General features: G+C 43.6%; 1 protein-coding gene across 1 annotated transcript; it reads left to right on the top strand.

Annotated features, from left to right (window-relative positions):
* Positions 1-915: 915 nt before the first annotated feature.
* On the top strand, positions 916-16,945 carry LOC145408661 (uncharacterized). Its single transcript, XM_080279342.1, has 4 exons — positions 916-958; positions 13,936-13,990; positions 15,662-15,769; positions 16,283-16,945. The coding sequence occupies exons 2-4, from the start codon at positions 13,942-13,944 to the stop codon at positions 16,471-16,473; spliced, it is 348 nt and encodes a 115-aa protein (XP_080135468.1). The 5' UTR covers positions 916-958; positions 13,936-13,941; the 3' UTR covers positions 16,474-16,945.
* The last annotated feature ends 796 nt before the right edge of the window (positions 16,946-17,741 follow it).

The raw sequence follows: 17,741 nt of genomic DNA, 5'->3' as shown, positions 1-17,741 counted from the left end.
AACGGATGGTGAGACGCGTCCTTGCTAGAGGGAGGGTGAGGGAGAAAATGGAAGGATGAAAGACTGACGAAGAAGGGATATAGAAAGAAGAAGGGAGGTAGGAAAGGAGAGGAAGAAAGAGGAAGGGATGGAAAGAAAAAACTAGGAAAGGAGGGAGGGATAGGATGAAAGAGGAAGAGATAAGATGAAAGAGAAAAGGGTAGAAAGAAAGGGGAAGTGAGGGAGAGAAAGAAGGAATGAAAGAGGAAGGGGTAGAAAGAAAAGGAAGTAAGGGAGAGGGGACTAGAATGAAAGAGGAAGGGGTAGAAAGTAAGGAGGAGGGAGGATGAGTGTGACAGGATGAAAGAGGAGTAGAAAGAAAACGGCAAGTGGCTGAGAGGAAGGAAGCGAGGGAGACTGTGTAAGGTGTGGCAACACTGAATGATGCACTGTCCAGTATGTAAAAAGTGTGTGTGTGTGTGTGTGTGTGTGTGTGTGTGTGTGTGTGTGTGTGTGTGTGTGTGTGTGTGTGTGTGTGTGTGTGTGAGAGAGAGAGAGAGAGAGAGAGAATACGTGAGTTTCATAAAAGTGAGGTAGGATGCGTAATAAATCAGCTTATGACAGGCAAAATGAAGAGGTACAAAGAGAATGATGAAAGAATGGGGGAGATGGAGAAAGAGAACCTCAGTAAATAACAACAGAAAACGGGGTCCGACGCACGAAAAAAGTAACAGAAAAAATACAGCAGGGTATGAGAGGGAGTATAGGGAGGAGAACGGCGGTGATGGGGAGGAGAGGGCTGGACGAGGGTGTGGGGGTGAAGGAAGGGGAGGGGGGTGTTAGGGATGAGGGGTGGGGAGGATTCTGTGTGTGTGTGTTTGTGTGTGTGTGTGTGTGTTGGTTGGTTACGCTGTACGTTGAGCAACAGTCCCTCTGGCCTCTCCCTGCAAGTCTAACATACGTGCACGTCTCTCATCAGGTACGTGAGTTAACATTACACTATTGCACCAGAAAGTAGTCTATCAAGTCAGTAAAGATGTGGTTTAGCATTAAAATAATACAACGTTAAAAGGATTGCCAATACAGTGATAAGTTACACCAGAAAGTGATTTATCGTCATGATATTGGAGAAAGTGGGTTTTCGTTAAAATATCAAGCCAGAAAAGTGATTTGTCTTTGCAATGGTACAGAAGGAAGTGGATGATCACTTCAGTATTATCGCAGTGTTGCCCTTACGATAAAGTCTAGGAAAGTGATCTGTCGTTGCAATAAATGAAATAGCATAAAGTGGATGATCATTGCAGTACTCGTATTATAACAGCAAGTGTATTGTCTTAATGATATAGCTGCAGAAAGTGATTTTACCGCTTCAGTTAATAATACATAAGAAAATGGATGTCATCTTTGTTCAGTAGGTATCAAAATTCACCTCTACTGCATCGCCATCACCATGGACTAACAGTTTGGTGGACCTGCAGAAACGACTCCTATGGCATTTTTTTGAAGCCAAAAGAAATCATCACTGACGGCATCTGCGAATTCACCACACTGAGTTTCAATGTGAGAGGAAAAGAACAGCAGGAGAGCCGACAGAACTTTTGCTGTCGACTCCACCACGTTAACCCTGAACAGCCAGTCTCCGTTCGCTGTGAAACCCTGACTTCGACTTCGTTCCACCCAAGGGCAGAAATTTTGTGGTGAGGAGGAACTGGGATTCACGTATGTAAGGTTGAGTAACAGTTTTGCTTTACTATGAATAAGATGGTGAGCGCTGACCTAGGGTGAACAGGACCTAGGTTGTGATTCGCGAAGGTACAATCGCGGAAGTTTATTTTTCTTCACGATAAATACGGCGACGGTGAGCACTGGCATGGGGTGGCCAGGAACTTTGATATGGTTGCGGAAGTGTGTGTGTGCGTATGGGTGGGTGGGTGGGTGGGTGCGCTTGTGTGTGTGTGTGTGTGTGTGTGTGTGTGTTTGCAATGAATAAAGGAGAGTAATGAATCAGAGCATGACAAGTAGTATGAAGGGGGTGAAAGAGACTGATGAAGAAAATGGAGATGGAGCACGAGATGAGTATAGAACCAACAGCAGAAAGAGGAACTGTGATTCACGAAGCTACAGTTACGAAACTTTTTTTTACGAATACGGAGACAGTGAACAGATACAGTTGCGCTTTTTTTTTTTTTCTTTTTTTTTCTTTTCTTTTTTTTCTTTTTTGCGATAAATACGGAGACGGTGAGCAATGACATTTGGTGTACAGGAGCTATGTTTCAGGAAGTTACAGCTGAGGATTATTTTTTTTCTACGGTAAATACGGAGACTTTAGTAACTCGGGAATGTGGTCTTCGGAACTCAACAAACTTCTGACCTTAGTGAGCACGAGTAAAGAGTCATATAACGGACCACACGCTTCCAGACCAGCCTAACTCGTCCCTCACCATGTAGTCTTCTTCCATTACCAACCTTATACACTTCTTATTAAACATCCCTAATCAATGTCAGCATACACTTTCGCTTAACTGAATAATCTCAGTGGTACTGAGTGACTCCTACTACATTATGAACTATGGCTTGGTACAACAATGGCCGGAAGATAACCACAGTATATCGTTACTCATAAAACGTTTCGAGTCCTCAGCCTGAATAGACATATGATGAATTGCCAGTATATATAACACACAGTATCAGCGTTCATCATAGTTAACGTGGTGTCAGATTCCTTTTGTGTGTGTGTGTGTGTGTGTGTGTGTGTGTGTGTGTGTGTGTGTGTGTGTGTGTGTGTAACGAAAATTTTACTCTAGCCAGTAAGACCATTGTATACCTTATCAGCGATACCAGAGACATGATGTAATTGACAACTATGATGTTGCTATCAGCATATAATTATCATTTCAGGGCACTTGGCCAGTCTGCAAGTTTGTGAGCTTCTACACATTAGGAACACTGATGATGATGTCAGGATGGAATTTATGGAGTGATGTCACTTTCACCCATAACCAGGCCTGTAAGACTTCATTTAGAAGCAAGTCACTTACAAGACTCCTTGCCAAAGCCGAATAAGTTCTTCTGGAACCTAAAAGGAATAGCTTAACACTTACAGCAGTACTACAAAATACTATACCGGTATAGTGTTACCGTACTCAATGTGCCATGTGATGAATATGAAGTAGAAATGTACATTAGACTGAGAGCTAAAGTTTAAGAAAGAAATAACAGGAAAAACAGTGTGAAGAAAAGTTATTGAAACCTCAGGAAATGTGCCAGTGCGGGAGGCTGTGAGAGGGCGAAGGTCACAGGGGGAGAGGTAATGAGCGTGGGGGGGCCGGGGAGGGAGCTGAGTTTCACCGTGCGTCTGGATGCGCAGTTCCATCTTTCCTATACCATTTACAAACCTTACAGCTAAAGCGTGTATACCTATTCCCGTAGCCGGATGTACATCTGTGAACTATAATTTATCGCCCCTTTGGTTGGAGGTGAATTGAAGCCAGGGGTTATTTCTGTACGACGGTCACGTTGTAGGTCATGTGGCAAAGAGCAAACGAACACACAAACCGTAGAGAAAAACCTTGAATACCCATAACAAGTCAGGGAACTGATGTCTTGCCTTTGCTCTATCGAACAACGTACTATTCACATGAACAAATTCTACGTAGGAAAGTATTTGCATTTATAATAGATAAATGGCTGGACACTGCATCGAATATCTGGAGGATTCAAATAAGTTTATTCCTTAATATCAAGCATAATCCACTTTGAACTAATGGTAGGCTAAGCACTGAGTTACTTTGAGGTAATGAACAATATTACGAAAATATTGATAAACTTTCTTCAAATCCTTCTCGTTCATACCACATAACTATTTCAAATATGTATGGTTTGAAGACTCGTGAAATATCTTACAACACCCTGTTGGAAGAAATTACCAACTTCCTCTTTCGAAAGTGGATTATTAATTTCAACGCAACCTTCGCTGCATTTTGAAGTTTAACAGAAATTCTATCGTATGCATGTAGTGTTCAGGGTTTCTATGAAAATCAATACGATTAAAATGACACTAACAGTTTTGTGCATACGTGGTTGGAAAATTTGGAGAAACCGTGAAATGTACGGGGCTTACATTGCTGAAGGAAGCGATTAGGTGAATATGTAGTTATTATTATTATTATCATTATTATTATTATTATTATTATTATTGCTGTTGTTGTTGGTGATGGTGGTGGTGATGGTGGTCTCTCCATTTGTGAAACCCTTCGACTGTCGCTTAAGGCAGATCGAGAGTCGATGGTGTAATAGCAAATTCGGCCCACAACTTGAAGAACTGGAAACATCCCCACAAACAGCGGGGGGGGGGGGGGGAAAGGACGCACTGGGCTAAATGTGCATTCCTCTGTACATTTAGGCCAACGCCAAACCGACTGAGTTACCCACTACTCAATTTTGTCCCTCCTCTTCATCCCTTCCCTCCCCCATTCCCCTGGCCCCTATACTGTTCCACAATCTTCTTATCGACCTAGGGCCAACCATTAATCCTTTAGACGAGGTGTTCTTTACACTGGCTTGCTCATCCATCTGAAACTTAGAGACATGAACTGTAAATTAGATGGTTGCGTGCCATAGTCTTGGGGAAAATGGAAAAGTAGCAAAAACGGAGTGTCAGCCTTCATGACCCTCATGTTGACAGGCATTAATCTAAGCTTCCTTGGGTTGTTAATGATATCCGAATTTATATATATATATTTTTTTTATGGCCCATGATGTGCAGCTATGATTAATATTCACCGACACATATCTACCGTCTGTGTCAATGGAAGGTGTTACATGAACTATTTGTGCGTGACAACAAGCTGAGGCACACAATAAAACAGTATGGAGAGGAAGGAATGTCTGTTGCTTGGGGAGGAATGAAAAATAGGCAAGACACAATGCTGGCAAAGGACTGTAATGGCTATACGAGACAGGGTGTCGTAATAATTGTAAACAACTTCGTGACACATTTTTTCCTCCTCTGCCTCTACCCTGCCCCTTCCCAGTGCCATTTCGCAGCTGCGCAGTGTGAGAGTGTGTGTCTGTAAGTGAGCGTGAGTGAGTGTATTTCTGAGTGTAAGCGTAGATGAACTTGTGAGAGAAAGTGTGACTGCATGTGTGACTAAGTATGCTTGAGAGAGAGAGGGGGGGGGAGTGTGTGTGTGTGTGTGTGTGTGTGTGTGTGTGTGTGTGTGTGTGTGTGTGTGTGTGTGTGTGTGTGTGTGTGTGTGTGTGTGTGTGTGTGTGTGTGAGTGAGTGAGTGTGTAACTAAGTGAGGGAGGGAGGCAGGCAGGCAGGCAGGGAGAGAAAATTCCCGGTTGCGAAAGGCTGCTTGTAAAAATGGGACAAACTTGACACCAGTGATGACGTGAACTACAGTAACATCACAGAGATCGACAGAACCAAAAACAGGAAGCATTCATACTCGAAGTTTGACATTTTTTAGAGAATCACTGCACCATATTCTTACTTATTTGTATGAGTAATAATCTTTAGCTTAGTAATTTTTTTAACAACACACACACACGAGAAAATACACACACACACACACACACACACACACACACACACACACACACACACACACACACACACACACCAAGTACGCCGAGGGTACAGGAAGAAAGCAACAAAAAGCACTCAACCCAAACACTAACAAGTAACTTAAACCAAAGTACTTTTCTCTTATACTGTTATCTATTTCACCCACTGTATCTTCATGTGTGTGTGTGTGTGTGTGTGTGTGTGTGTGTGTGTGTGTGTGTGTGTGTGTGTGTGTGTGTGTGTGTGTGTGTGTGTGTGTGTGCAATACATTAAGTTTGTGACTGGAATTGTGTTATATATTTCAGTTCCACCTCATCTCTCTTCACACGGACACACACACTGAAGTGATCGGCAGAGGGGTTGGTGAAAGGCTTAAGGGTTGAGCAAATGGGAAATGCTGAGCGAAATCGGGAAGAAAAAGAAATGAAAGAAGTACAAAGGGAAAATAAGAACAGGGCAATTGTTTTAGGTCAAAGGTACAGCCATAAGCAATAGTTCGCCGACACTTCTCTGCTGGCTGTGGCAGTGGAAAGTGTTACGTGGACTGTTTTTATGTTATAGCAATATGAAGCATAAAATCAAAGTGTATGAGAAGGTAGGAGACTGTCATTTGGGGAAGAATGAAAAATAAAAAGGCAGGACTCAGTGCTGGCAGAGGATTGTTGAACATTTTTTTTCTTTGCCTCGTGGCCGTAACTTACCTGTGACTCAAAGACAAGGATAGTAAAGAAGGAAGGCTACCCGCACCCACCATTCCCTGGGCAAGTCTCCCTTAAGCTGTGTAAAATTTTCCTAATATAACAAGAACAGAATTTTTAAAAAGTACAGTACGTCATCGCTGTGAGGTGGTTTAGGTTCAAGAATATGTTTGTTTAGGCGGAGTAATCCCCGTTGCTCAGGTCCGTGAGATGCTGAGCGGTCTTACGTCGTGGTACAGGTATGTGATAGTGGGATGCGATGCGGGCCCTGCCTCATCTTTCACTACACCTCCCTGCCACATCGTTCACCACACCCCTTCTTATCACACCTCTCCCCTATCTCGCCACACCCATCGCCCCTATCTCTCACCACACCCCGTCTCTCACCACACCCGTTCCCCTATCTCTCATCACATGTTTTCACATATCTCTCACCACACACCCCTTCTCCATCCTTCACCACACCCCTCTCTCATCACACACCCATCTCCTATCTCTCACAACCTCCTCCACTTCCCCTATCTCTCGCTTCACATCTCCTCCTCATCTCTCGCCCCACACCCCCTCCTCATCTCTCGCCACACACACTCTCCTCATCTCTTGCCACACACCCCCTCCTCATCTCTCGCAACACACACTCTCTTCATCTCTCGCCACACACCCCCTCCTCATCCCTCGCCCCACACCCCCTCCTCATCTCTCGCCACACACACTCTCCTCATCTCTCGCCCCACACCCCTCCTCATCTCTCGCCACACACACTCTCCTCATCTCCCGCCACACACACCCTCCTCATCTCTCGCCACACACCCCCTCCTCATCTCTCGCCACACACACCCTCCTCATCTCTCGCCACACACCCCCTCCCTGTCTCTCACCATCTCCTCACCCTCATCACTCACCCTTCTCCTCTGCTGCGGGTGAAGTGTGAAGTTTGTGTCCTTCACGCTCCATCTACTGTACATTACCTCTTGACTCTGAATATGGTGGAATTGGCTGTGCTGGTCAGTGCCTAAGTGCCTCGTCACAGAGAAGTCAAAGTTAGACATAGATTCGTGTGTGGAAATTTCGTGACGCTTCCTCTTAAGCGATTTATTTCAAACATTGCACCTTAACATCCCTTTGTATGTAAAGAATGGTCTGTCGATATTAAAACAAGGCAAATACCACATAACTTGAGAGTGAATGCTAAAGTGTGGCATAGAGCTGGCAACACATTTTCTTTGGCTATTTGTTCTGCATATTTCACTCTTCTTGTCTTGAACGTTACTGAGGGAAACAATATAGCTAATGAAAAATATTGCATACACATAACTTACATGAGAATATGATATAAAGGTGTAATACCTGAGAGAGAGAGAGAGAGAGAGAGAGAGAGAGAGAGACAGAGACAGAGACAGAGACAGACAGACAGACAGACAGACAGACAGACAGACAGAGATGAGAAAAACGAGTCACGAATCCTACATTGCCACTTACCTACAGTACGGTTTACATTCCAACGCCACACTGCGTCACTCCATTGGGCAGGGTTTAAATTAGCTTCTTCAGTCCGATAGCATATTATACACTATATTCTTGCTGCTGAGGGACGACTATATTTAACTCTGGAGGAATGATCAGGTAGTGCGGGAGTGAATAATGGCCATTTCTACTTCCCCCAGTCCAAAAATTCTAAGCTGAATAAAATCGTCTGGATAAACCTGAACGGATAAACCCAAACACAAATCACTAGAGTGGATTTTAGATGAGTGACTGAATATAACTGGACCTGACTGATCTGACTGTGCTAAAGTACTGTAGAGGTAGCAGTAGTTAGTATATCCCCAGGTTTATCTGAAACTTGAACTCTGTGGACTGAAGACTGAAGCTTCCCTCCTCCTGCAGTGCAACATTTCCTTTCGGGGGGGAGAGAGGGAGGTGAGGGATGTTTGTACAGTATACCTGGACAACAGAGCCACCCGGTTATATCAGTGTCCCCGCTAGAAGGCTTCCGTCTCCAGCACCTAGTGTGGAGGTAGAAGCTCTAAATGAACCTGAGACTAAATAAACTTACCTTGACCTAAATGACCTGAACTGAATTACCTGAAGTCACCTTAGCTCACTTGACTGACCGAATGTGAGGGGTCTGAAAAAAATATGTATACCGGTATACTGTATCTTGAATGGACGTAATTAGATCTACGTGACACCGAATTGACCATGACGGAAAAAAAAAATTAGCCAGAATGACCCTGAAATTATGGTAAATGACCAAAATTTACCTACTTATACCTGAATTGGCAAAGATACAACACGATCGCTGCTACTAGATTTGAACATGGCGGATATAACACAAATGAATGTATGTAACAATACTTTAAGGGCATGGCTTTATCTCTGGACTAACTTCTTTCCAGTTAGTTCAGAGTGGGAAATCTTAAAACTATTTCGAGTGGTAGTAATAGAGCTGCAACCCCAAGATCATCTGCATGTGAACCCAGTAGACTGCAGGCTGAAATTGCCCTTTTCCTGCAGACCACCATCCTCCATTGTGCTGTGGGGGGAAGGGAGGGATAGGTAGGAATTTGAGGGACATTGTTCTGGGTAGCTCCATCATCCAGCTACATCTGTGCCACCACGTGAAGGCGTCCCTCTCCACCACCAGACTAGTTCGACTGATGTTCTTATGGAGGTTGGCCGTTTGCCGGGTGATACTTACGCAAGTGCGGGGCCGACTTACGCACATCTTTTCTACCTTCCGCCGTGCTCGCGATAAGACTAAATCCGGCGCTACTCTCACCCCCCTAGCAACCCACAGAGCGGCGCGTGCCAAGAGAGCCATCATGAAAAAAAAAAAAAAATACTGGCAGCTTACTGACGTTCCTATTCTTACTACCTACTCTCACTACCTACCCTACCCAGCTACTCTCACTACCCACACTACCCAGCTACTCCCACTACCTACTCTACCTAGCTACTCTCACTGCCTGCTCTACCCGGCTTTAATTCCTTGCCCTCTCTACCTACCTACTCTCCTTGCTACTCTACCCTCTCCTACTGCCTACTTTGTTCATGCCCACTACCTACTCTTTCCACTCCCACTACGACTCTGCCTACTCGCAGTGCCTCTGCCCACATACTCTCACTACCTAAAACCACTAAGCACTCACTATTCTGTACACACAACTTACTTTATATACTCTCTCTCTCTACCTACTCTCACAACGTACTAGCACTACTTACCCTCACAGTCTACTCCCACAAGCCTTCAACCCCCTCTCACAAGCTACTCATTACGTAGTCTTTTAACCTGCTCTCACAATCTGCTCTCACAACTTACTCTTACTACGCACTCTCACGACTCATAGTCACAACTTACAGTCTACTTTCGCAACCCACTCTCACAATCTCTGCATACAAGCTACTCTCACAATGTCCTTTCACAACCTGCTTCAAGTCTACTCTCACTACCTTCTCTCACAACCAGTTCTCACAGCTCACAACTTACTCTCACTATCTAGTCTTCCACTCTCACTACCCACCTTTACAGCCTACTCAAGCCTTCTCTCACAGCCTACTCTCATTACCTACTCTCACAACTTACAGCCAATCAACTCTTACATCCTACTCTTACAACCTACTCTTACCACGTCTTCTCACAACTTACAGTCAGCCAAATCTTACATCCTTCTCTCACAACCTATTCTCACAGCTTACAATCAACCTAATCTTACGTCCTACTCTCACAACCTCCTCTTCGCACACTATTACTTTCACAATCCTTCGCTAATCTCAACCCTCCTGATGTTACTGGTGTGATGTACCGGTAAAAATCATCATCAAAAAACAATGTGGATTTCCAAGATGATAAGATAAGGATAGGATGAATTCATAAGACAGGAAAATTTGTGAGGAAATACCCAGGACTCCCATAGCTTACTCGTTTGCCCACCTGCCTACCTGTTAATTACATTGATTCAGTAATAGAGGATTCTGGCAACGTCGTGTTCACGTTGGCCTGCCACAATTCATGAGAGAGACAGACAGACAGGCAGAGATAGACCCTTTAACAGTAGCAATAGTCCTTAACGGTTCTAGTAGGGTGTTTTAGGATACATACTATCAGGAAAACTAACTCCCCAATGATAGAAAAATAAAGAAATGAAAATACAGTTAAGGTTTCCCTCCTCCACTCCCTTTCCAGGCCCTCCGGCAGCAGGCCAATCTTGCGGGACTCAGTTACCTAACGGAACTTTACACAACAAGGAAAATTATTAAACGATTCTTCTGATAGATATTAAAACAATAATAATATAAAATCTACTGGTCAAAACTTTTCCTTCATGACACTTCTTATAATTACTGTTGACTTTGAAGCTTATTAACATTTGTTTGAATGTGATTATAATGAATACGTATCGCTCAGGAGGGATCCGGCAATATCATAAACGACCAATATAGCTTGTGTGATCCCAGTTGGAATAATCTGTTGTTATGCGAATGCACACGTGATGATAACAGACTCGGAAATGTCGCAAGCAAGCGATATGCGGCATCCGTATGATAACAGGTTCACCGGCGTGGAGTGATCGTACAGCGTTTTGCAATAGCTATCGTCTTTGGTGTTAAATTGTATCGGCCGAAGTGTGCGCCGATACCTTCTAATCGAGTGTACGGTTTCCGACGTAGGATGTAAGTACCTATGTTAGATCCAGCTAACTTACAGGTGATGGTGTCGTCTCTGGTTGACAGGTAAGAGTAGGAAAGTGGAGAGATGTAGCAGGCGAGGGTGTAAAGTGGTGTTGGTCGGCAGTGGAGGTTCGGGGGGAGGGATAGTAATGGAAGGCCGGTGTGTTACAAGGAGGGAAAAAACACAGGTGGGGAAGGGGAATGCTGTGTAGGCGCAAAAAGCCAACCGGAATAGGCGGGTGAAAGTGAGATGCAGTTGCCGACACAGTTATTGCAATACATCATTACGATATATAATGAGGCTGTGAATAATGACTTTTGAAACACAGCAATGCGAGCTTGAGAACTTAAACGTGCAGTGATATTCTTTTCCGCTACTGTACCTCGAGAATGGCAGAATGTATGTGTTGTGCCACTATATGAAACCAAAAGGAACAAAAGTGGGCTTTAAATGTCAAAGTATATGTAAACAAAACATACCAAAAAATGTGTATAGGAGACTGATGATTGGAGCAGTGGTGAAACTTATGCACAGTACTGTACATAATACTATTTCGTGGAATAAAAGGGATTATTTAGGTGTGGCAAGTTGAGTATGGATCAGGTTTTTTTTTTTTTATTTGTCCAATCCTGGGCACAGATCTAATAGTCCGTTTTCTAAGACCCAGCAGTCCTCCTGCTTGCCGAACTCCTTCACATGTCACCACTTTGGCTCTAATTCCCACCTTTCATGTTTAATAAATGCTAGGGCTGCCTCAGTCAAGAATGGTGTAATGGTCTTAGCAAGGGTGTTTTATGACAGGTCGGTGTGTCTTGTAGAAGATAAGTAAAATCTGTTTTAACAAAATTCAGATAACCAAAATATTTCCTGCATAAGCCTGGGATCGAACTTACGTCATGTTGGACAACGAATAACTTTTCTAAGCACACGACAACCACCTCCCTTAACCACGACTCCTGAGCAGATATTAAAAGTTTTACGAGAAAGGCAGGGATCTGGAGGCATGCAGATGTGGTGTTAAGTAGTGAAAATTTGTAGTTATTTGCATGGTGATAATAAATGTTATCACACACACACACACATACACACACAAGCTCGCATACATACTCAGCATACGGGTATCATGCAGCAGCAAGCACAGACATAGATAAACGAGGGTACACACACACACACGATGCATATGTACACTACTGTAGATCTCCTTCAACAAACATATACACATGCTCTAACCTACACGCATTATATACACGCACACACATCCCTTATTCCCATTACGGTAATCCAGTTGCTCGTTCATGTGCACCTAACACGCACCACAGGCATGATATTCCAGGCCAGTGTTGGGTGTGCCTCCCCCATGCACTCACTGACCTAGTCCTCTCAGACGGAAAAATGTATGTTGTTTTATCACACCAACGCCACAACCCCTTCACTGACACGGATGACATTCACTCCCACCATCACCATCACATTCGCTCGAAGTATAGTTTCACTCCTACTAACACTACATTCACTCACACTAACCGTATTTGCTCTCAAAACTATATTCACTCATCCTAAAGCTATATTACACTCTTAATACATTCGCCCAGACAATCTGTAATTCACTCTCACCACTATGTTCACTCGACCTAAAGTTATATTTCACCGTTCTAACATTGCATTCACTCTCACTGACCATATTCACTCTCACCATCACATTCACCAGTACTTAAGCTGCGCTTAACACAACATTCACTCAAACTAGCCCGTACTCACTCTCAGCACCACGAAAATACTCGTAGCAGTTATCAACAACACACTCACTCACACTGATCATATCCACTCTTAACACCACTATATTCACCGTTACTATTGCCACATTCACTCTAACGAAATACTCACTCTCACTCACGCTGTCTGGCTCTCAACTGCTCTGAATTCATCCCCACCCTCACCACAATCATTCCCACTTGAAACCTCTCCATACTACTCTCCATGCCCCCTGCCCATCGCACTCTTCTCCCTCGCCGTTCCACTTCTTTCTCTCTTAACACCTCGCTCCACGTCTTTTCCCCACTTTAGTTAAGTCTCTCTCTCTCTCTCTCTCTCTCTCTCTCTCTCTCTCTCTCTCTCTCTCTCTCTCTCTCTCGCACACACACACACACACATCCTTACACTTGGCACCCTACTGTCTTTCCATTTCTCAAACTTACTCTTGGTTCCATTATGTCTCTTTGCATACCACTCCCTCAGCAACATCATCATCATCATCAACAACAACAACATTTAGAGAGTGCAACACCCGCGCCCACCAACTGGCCTTAGTGCCGAATATTTGACTTTGCCCTGTGAGCTTGACCTCCGACAGATTACTCCCAAAATGGCATTACTCCCTTCCTGCCTAACCCATACTCCTTTCCAACAATTCTTGCTGAAATCAGATCGAAGCTTTTTGAGTTTCCTTTCCCCAGTGACCTTGACCTTTGACCCTTCCTTGTGACCTTGTCCTTTGATCGACTGTTCTCAAATTGAATCTCTTCAGCCTTGTTTTCCTACGAACCCTGCCTCATAGTTTAGTCTACATCTGATGAAAACTGTTTATGCTGACCTTGTCATGTTGAGATGTTGGTGGAGTGTTGAGAGGGGGTGAGTGTTGAGAGAGGGTGGGTGATGAGAGGGTGTGGGTGTTGAATGGGTGTGGGTGTTGTGAGGGTGTGTTGAGAGGGGGTGGGTGTTGAAAGTGTGTGGGTGTTGAGAGGGTGTGTTGAGAGGGGGTGGGTGTTGAGAGGGTGTGTGTGTTGAGAGGGGATAGGATGTTGAGAGGGGGCGGGTCTTGAAAAAGGGTGGGGTATTGAGATGGTGTGGGTGTTGAGAGGAAGTGGGATTTGAGAGGGAATATTGTGTTGAGAGGGGGTGGGGAGATAGTGGGGTAGAGTGTTAGGATGGAGTGGGGTGGGGTGTTAAGAGAAGGTACAGTTTTAATTTAAAAAAAAAAAAAGTATCGCTCATTATATCAGTTACTCTCACCTACAGGTCAAAATGAAAGTTGCTGTTGCGGTGTTCATTCTCATGGTGTGTCTGCATGCCGGTAAGTTATCGCCCATGTACTGTAGGTAAGTCTCTCAGTACTTACCAGCCAAGTAGGAAAGTGTTTCGGTACTTACGTGTCATGTAGGTAAATCTCTCAGTACTTCCTTGCCATGTTAGTAGACCTGTCAGTACTTACAGGTCTTGAAGGTAGACTCTCTTGACACCAGCTAGTGGGTCTCTCAGCATCAGTTAGAAGTCCCCTTAAAATCACTAAGTCCCAAGGAGTCTGTAAATAGAATGGTTCAACAAGCAGGAAAGAACGAGGAAGTGTAGGCAAGAAAAGATGAGAGACGAACCCTTTTTCTCGTAAGATTACAACATTCCTAAACACTCTTCCTTGGCGAGTTAATTTGGAAGTTGCTCCCTAATACTCGCTTACGTTATTTTACCCTTTTTTCATGAGTAGAGTCCGAGTTTGTTATCAATGTTTTAGATATATTTTATGCCCCTTTTGGTCATTTTACCTAGTTGATGCTAATAGATATATAGATATATTCGATCAGGGAAGTGTAGAAAATGTACGTTGAGAAAGAGAGAGATAAACTTTGGTCATCTGGCATTCCTTTAATGTGAACCTTGATATTATACTTTTAATCGTAAATTCCTGAAAATTCCTGCTTTTTTTGTGCTTTTTGGTCAGTTAATGCGTTTTTTCGTTTTATTATGCTTTTTTGTAGTCAGTTTTGTAGTTTTTCGGTGCCTTAATATTCTGACCCCAGTCATGAGCATAGTAAGCATAAATGATAAATATGAGGGTGTAAGTGCACCACAAACAGAAAAAGAAATGAATAAGAAAGAAATGCAAAAGAGTTTCCTAATGCCACAACAATATGGTTTAAGGAGTAGAGTAGAGAGCAGGAAGGAAGGAATGTGAGGGAGGGAGAGAAGAGTGAGTGTGAGGTGGAATATAGAGAGAGATGAAGTAGTGAGGAAGAAATCACAACTACAGTATACAGTGTAAAGGGAGGATGGGGGGAATGTTGGGGGTGGAGGAAAGAAAAATTACAGACAGACATAAAGAAGTAGGAATGGAATAGAAAGAAATATACAGGAAACAGGTAAAAATGCAAGATGGGTTGAGACAGGCAGAAGAGCGAGCGAGCGAGAGAGAGAGAGAGAGAGAGAGAGAGAAAGGAGAGAGCACGTGGGAGGAAAGAGGAAGTTATTTATATATGGTAAGAAGACGGGTTAGAGGATGATAACAGCAGGGAAGCAGGTATAGTCACTAGTTTTAGAATCTCTTTGTTACTGTAGATTAGAATGAAGAACTGAATTAAATAACATTATTCCTATTCCACCTGAACCATACATACGGTACATTGAAGTCTTGGCATCCCGCAATACTCAGTATTTATTATCGGACGGAACCATTCTCATTTATATGTACAGTCATGAACAAAAGTTTGCCGACCTTTCTCTGCAGGTTGTGGCAGTAAAAGGTGTCACATGAGCCATATTTATGTGATAGCAATATGAAGCACAAAACGTAAGAGGGTGAGGAGAAGGGATACTCTCAGTCGCTTAGGAAAGAATGAGAAATATGGAGGGTAGAACACAATGCTGGCAGAGAACTGTCAGAGAATTTCTGCTCATGGCCTGTACCTGTTACTTCCTTCGTCTGCATCGGTATATAATTCCAGTCATTGCTCCAACTTCCTTTGTGTAACAGGAGAGGCCCTGATGTGTAAGGCTTGCCCGAGTATCCTGCCCTGCCGAATTCAGGACACAGAAGACGCGGAGTGTACTGGCAGCTGTATGAAAGTGACGGTCGATGGGCGTGAGTATTCCTCTCTCATAACTATCATCAAGGCTCATTAACTCTCTCAGCTGAATAAAATCGTCTGATGTTATCTGCAATAGCATACTCTAGTCCTTTTGTCTTAACCTGGCCCAGATTTTCTTCCTTTTCTGAGTAATTTCATGTAGCTTGGTGGCGGTAAATGACAATGCCACGGCTCTACATTCATTTCAGAGCACTTCTATGACATTAGCATGACATTCTAGTGTAAAGGTATTGCTAAGTTCAGCACTGAAGATGGAGAGATGGCAGTTTTCGGCCAAGTTAGAGTAAAAACATTATAATGTTCTTCTGACCATGAGAGTGTTATTGGTGACCGTATTAACATTATTAGACTCTTAGACTCACTCTCATCTGAATACAGTTATCTGGCATTTACTGGAAGAGAAGACCAGAGTTTTCCCCACCATGAGAGGGTTAACCTAATGAGTTTACAAAAGGCGCGATGGAATACTGTGTATTGTTGTAATTTACTTTCATTCCCATTTGCAGAAGACTTGGCCGTCAGATCCTGCAGCCCAATCAAGATGAAAGAAAGGTGTGAGTCAGCCACAACGTTGGGGAAGTCAGCATATTCCTGTGCCTGCAACACTGACCTCTGCAACAGTGGGCCCAGCATCTCCCCACCTTCAGTGTTCGGCCTGACCATCCTTCTGGCGGCAGCTCGCGGCCTCCTCAACTAAACACTCCGGCACCACCTGTATAACACACCAGCACCCCTATTCTGTTTTGCCATCCCAGTCGAAAATTCAGTAACACTCCTATTACCGTGCCGTGAATGGCTGTTGTGAAATTTGTGTCTCCTTGTCTAACGCTTCTTCTCTACTGGTATTTTCTGGTCATTTTCCTGGGTATACTGTGAGGAGATTGTTCTCTGTTTTCACTTTTTTTCATAGATTTAGTGCCGAATGTGAATGGAGTGGGTGAGGCGGAATGGTTATAAGGCAGACTGAACCACACCCTCTCTCTACCACACCATCAATTGAACTCCCGTATTCTCGATAGCTTAGGAGGCTTCGTACTGTATCCCATGCCATGTTATTTCCGCATATGACACTGAACACCCTTTGTCGTGTTATTAATGCCATCTATTTTAATGCAGAAAGCAAGAGAATATTTACCCAACGAGCCCGGGGATGTCTTTTTTCATTTAATTCTTGCCATATCCTGAAATTTTAATCAACATGGGATGGGCTTTTCAAGCACAATGGATTAGATTTATCCTTAGCAAACCTTTTGAGTGCGAGAAGCTTTTCCAAACTTGAACAAAATCGTGTGGTAACAACAAGAATGCCACCAAATTGGACTTCACCAGGATTCAGAAGGTTAAGGTAATAATACGAGCCAATATAAAATGCAAAAAAAAAAAAGGGCCAGAAAGACACTTAAGCTTCAAAGAATACGATCCTATACATAAACTCTGCTGGGGGTGCAACCACAGAGGCCAGAACGCATGTAGGACGGGATTGAAAAATGGACAAAGAAAAGTTTATTTGACTGGTTCACTTTCTGGCCATTCCGTTTCTCAGTGGCAATAAGAAACAGTTTGTGCAGACCATGGTCCGTGAAACTAGGTGTGATACAAGTTTTATCCTGACCTACACAATCGGACAGTCTGCGTCTGAATTTGTTCGGTTCCGGCTTCAATATGAACAAACCCTGCCAGCTTTTCTTCCTGGACTATTCATCTTAGAGTTGTGTAAGAGTGTCATCATCAGTGCCAATCAGAGCCTAGCATTACCCATCCCCACCGCAACAAGCCGCTGTATAAAAAAAAAATGTCATATTACCTGCAAAGACAAAACAGAACACAGAAGCTTTGCGGCCAGAATCTTTGAAAGGGCCAGGATGGTGAAGGCTAATTAATCCTTCCATTAGTAAGGGCGCTCCTACGTACTTCAATGATCCTTGCACCAGAGTATATTATTCAAGTAAAGAAATTCTGCCAGTC

Source organism: Coenobita brevimanus, chromosome 78 (assembly GCF_032717465.1).
Source record: "Coenobita brevimanus isolate Jiangsu-jjx chromosome 78, ASM3271746v2, whole genome shotgun sequence".
NCBI classification, from domain to species: Eukaryota; Metazoa; Arthropoda; class Malacostraca; order Decapoda; family Coenobitidae; genus Coenobita; species Coenobita brevimanus.
The sequence above is the reverse complement of the archived record's forward strand: the minus strand, read 5'-3'. Positions and strand labels throughout refer to the sequence as shown.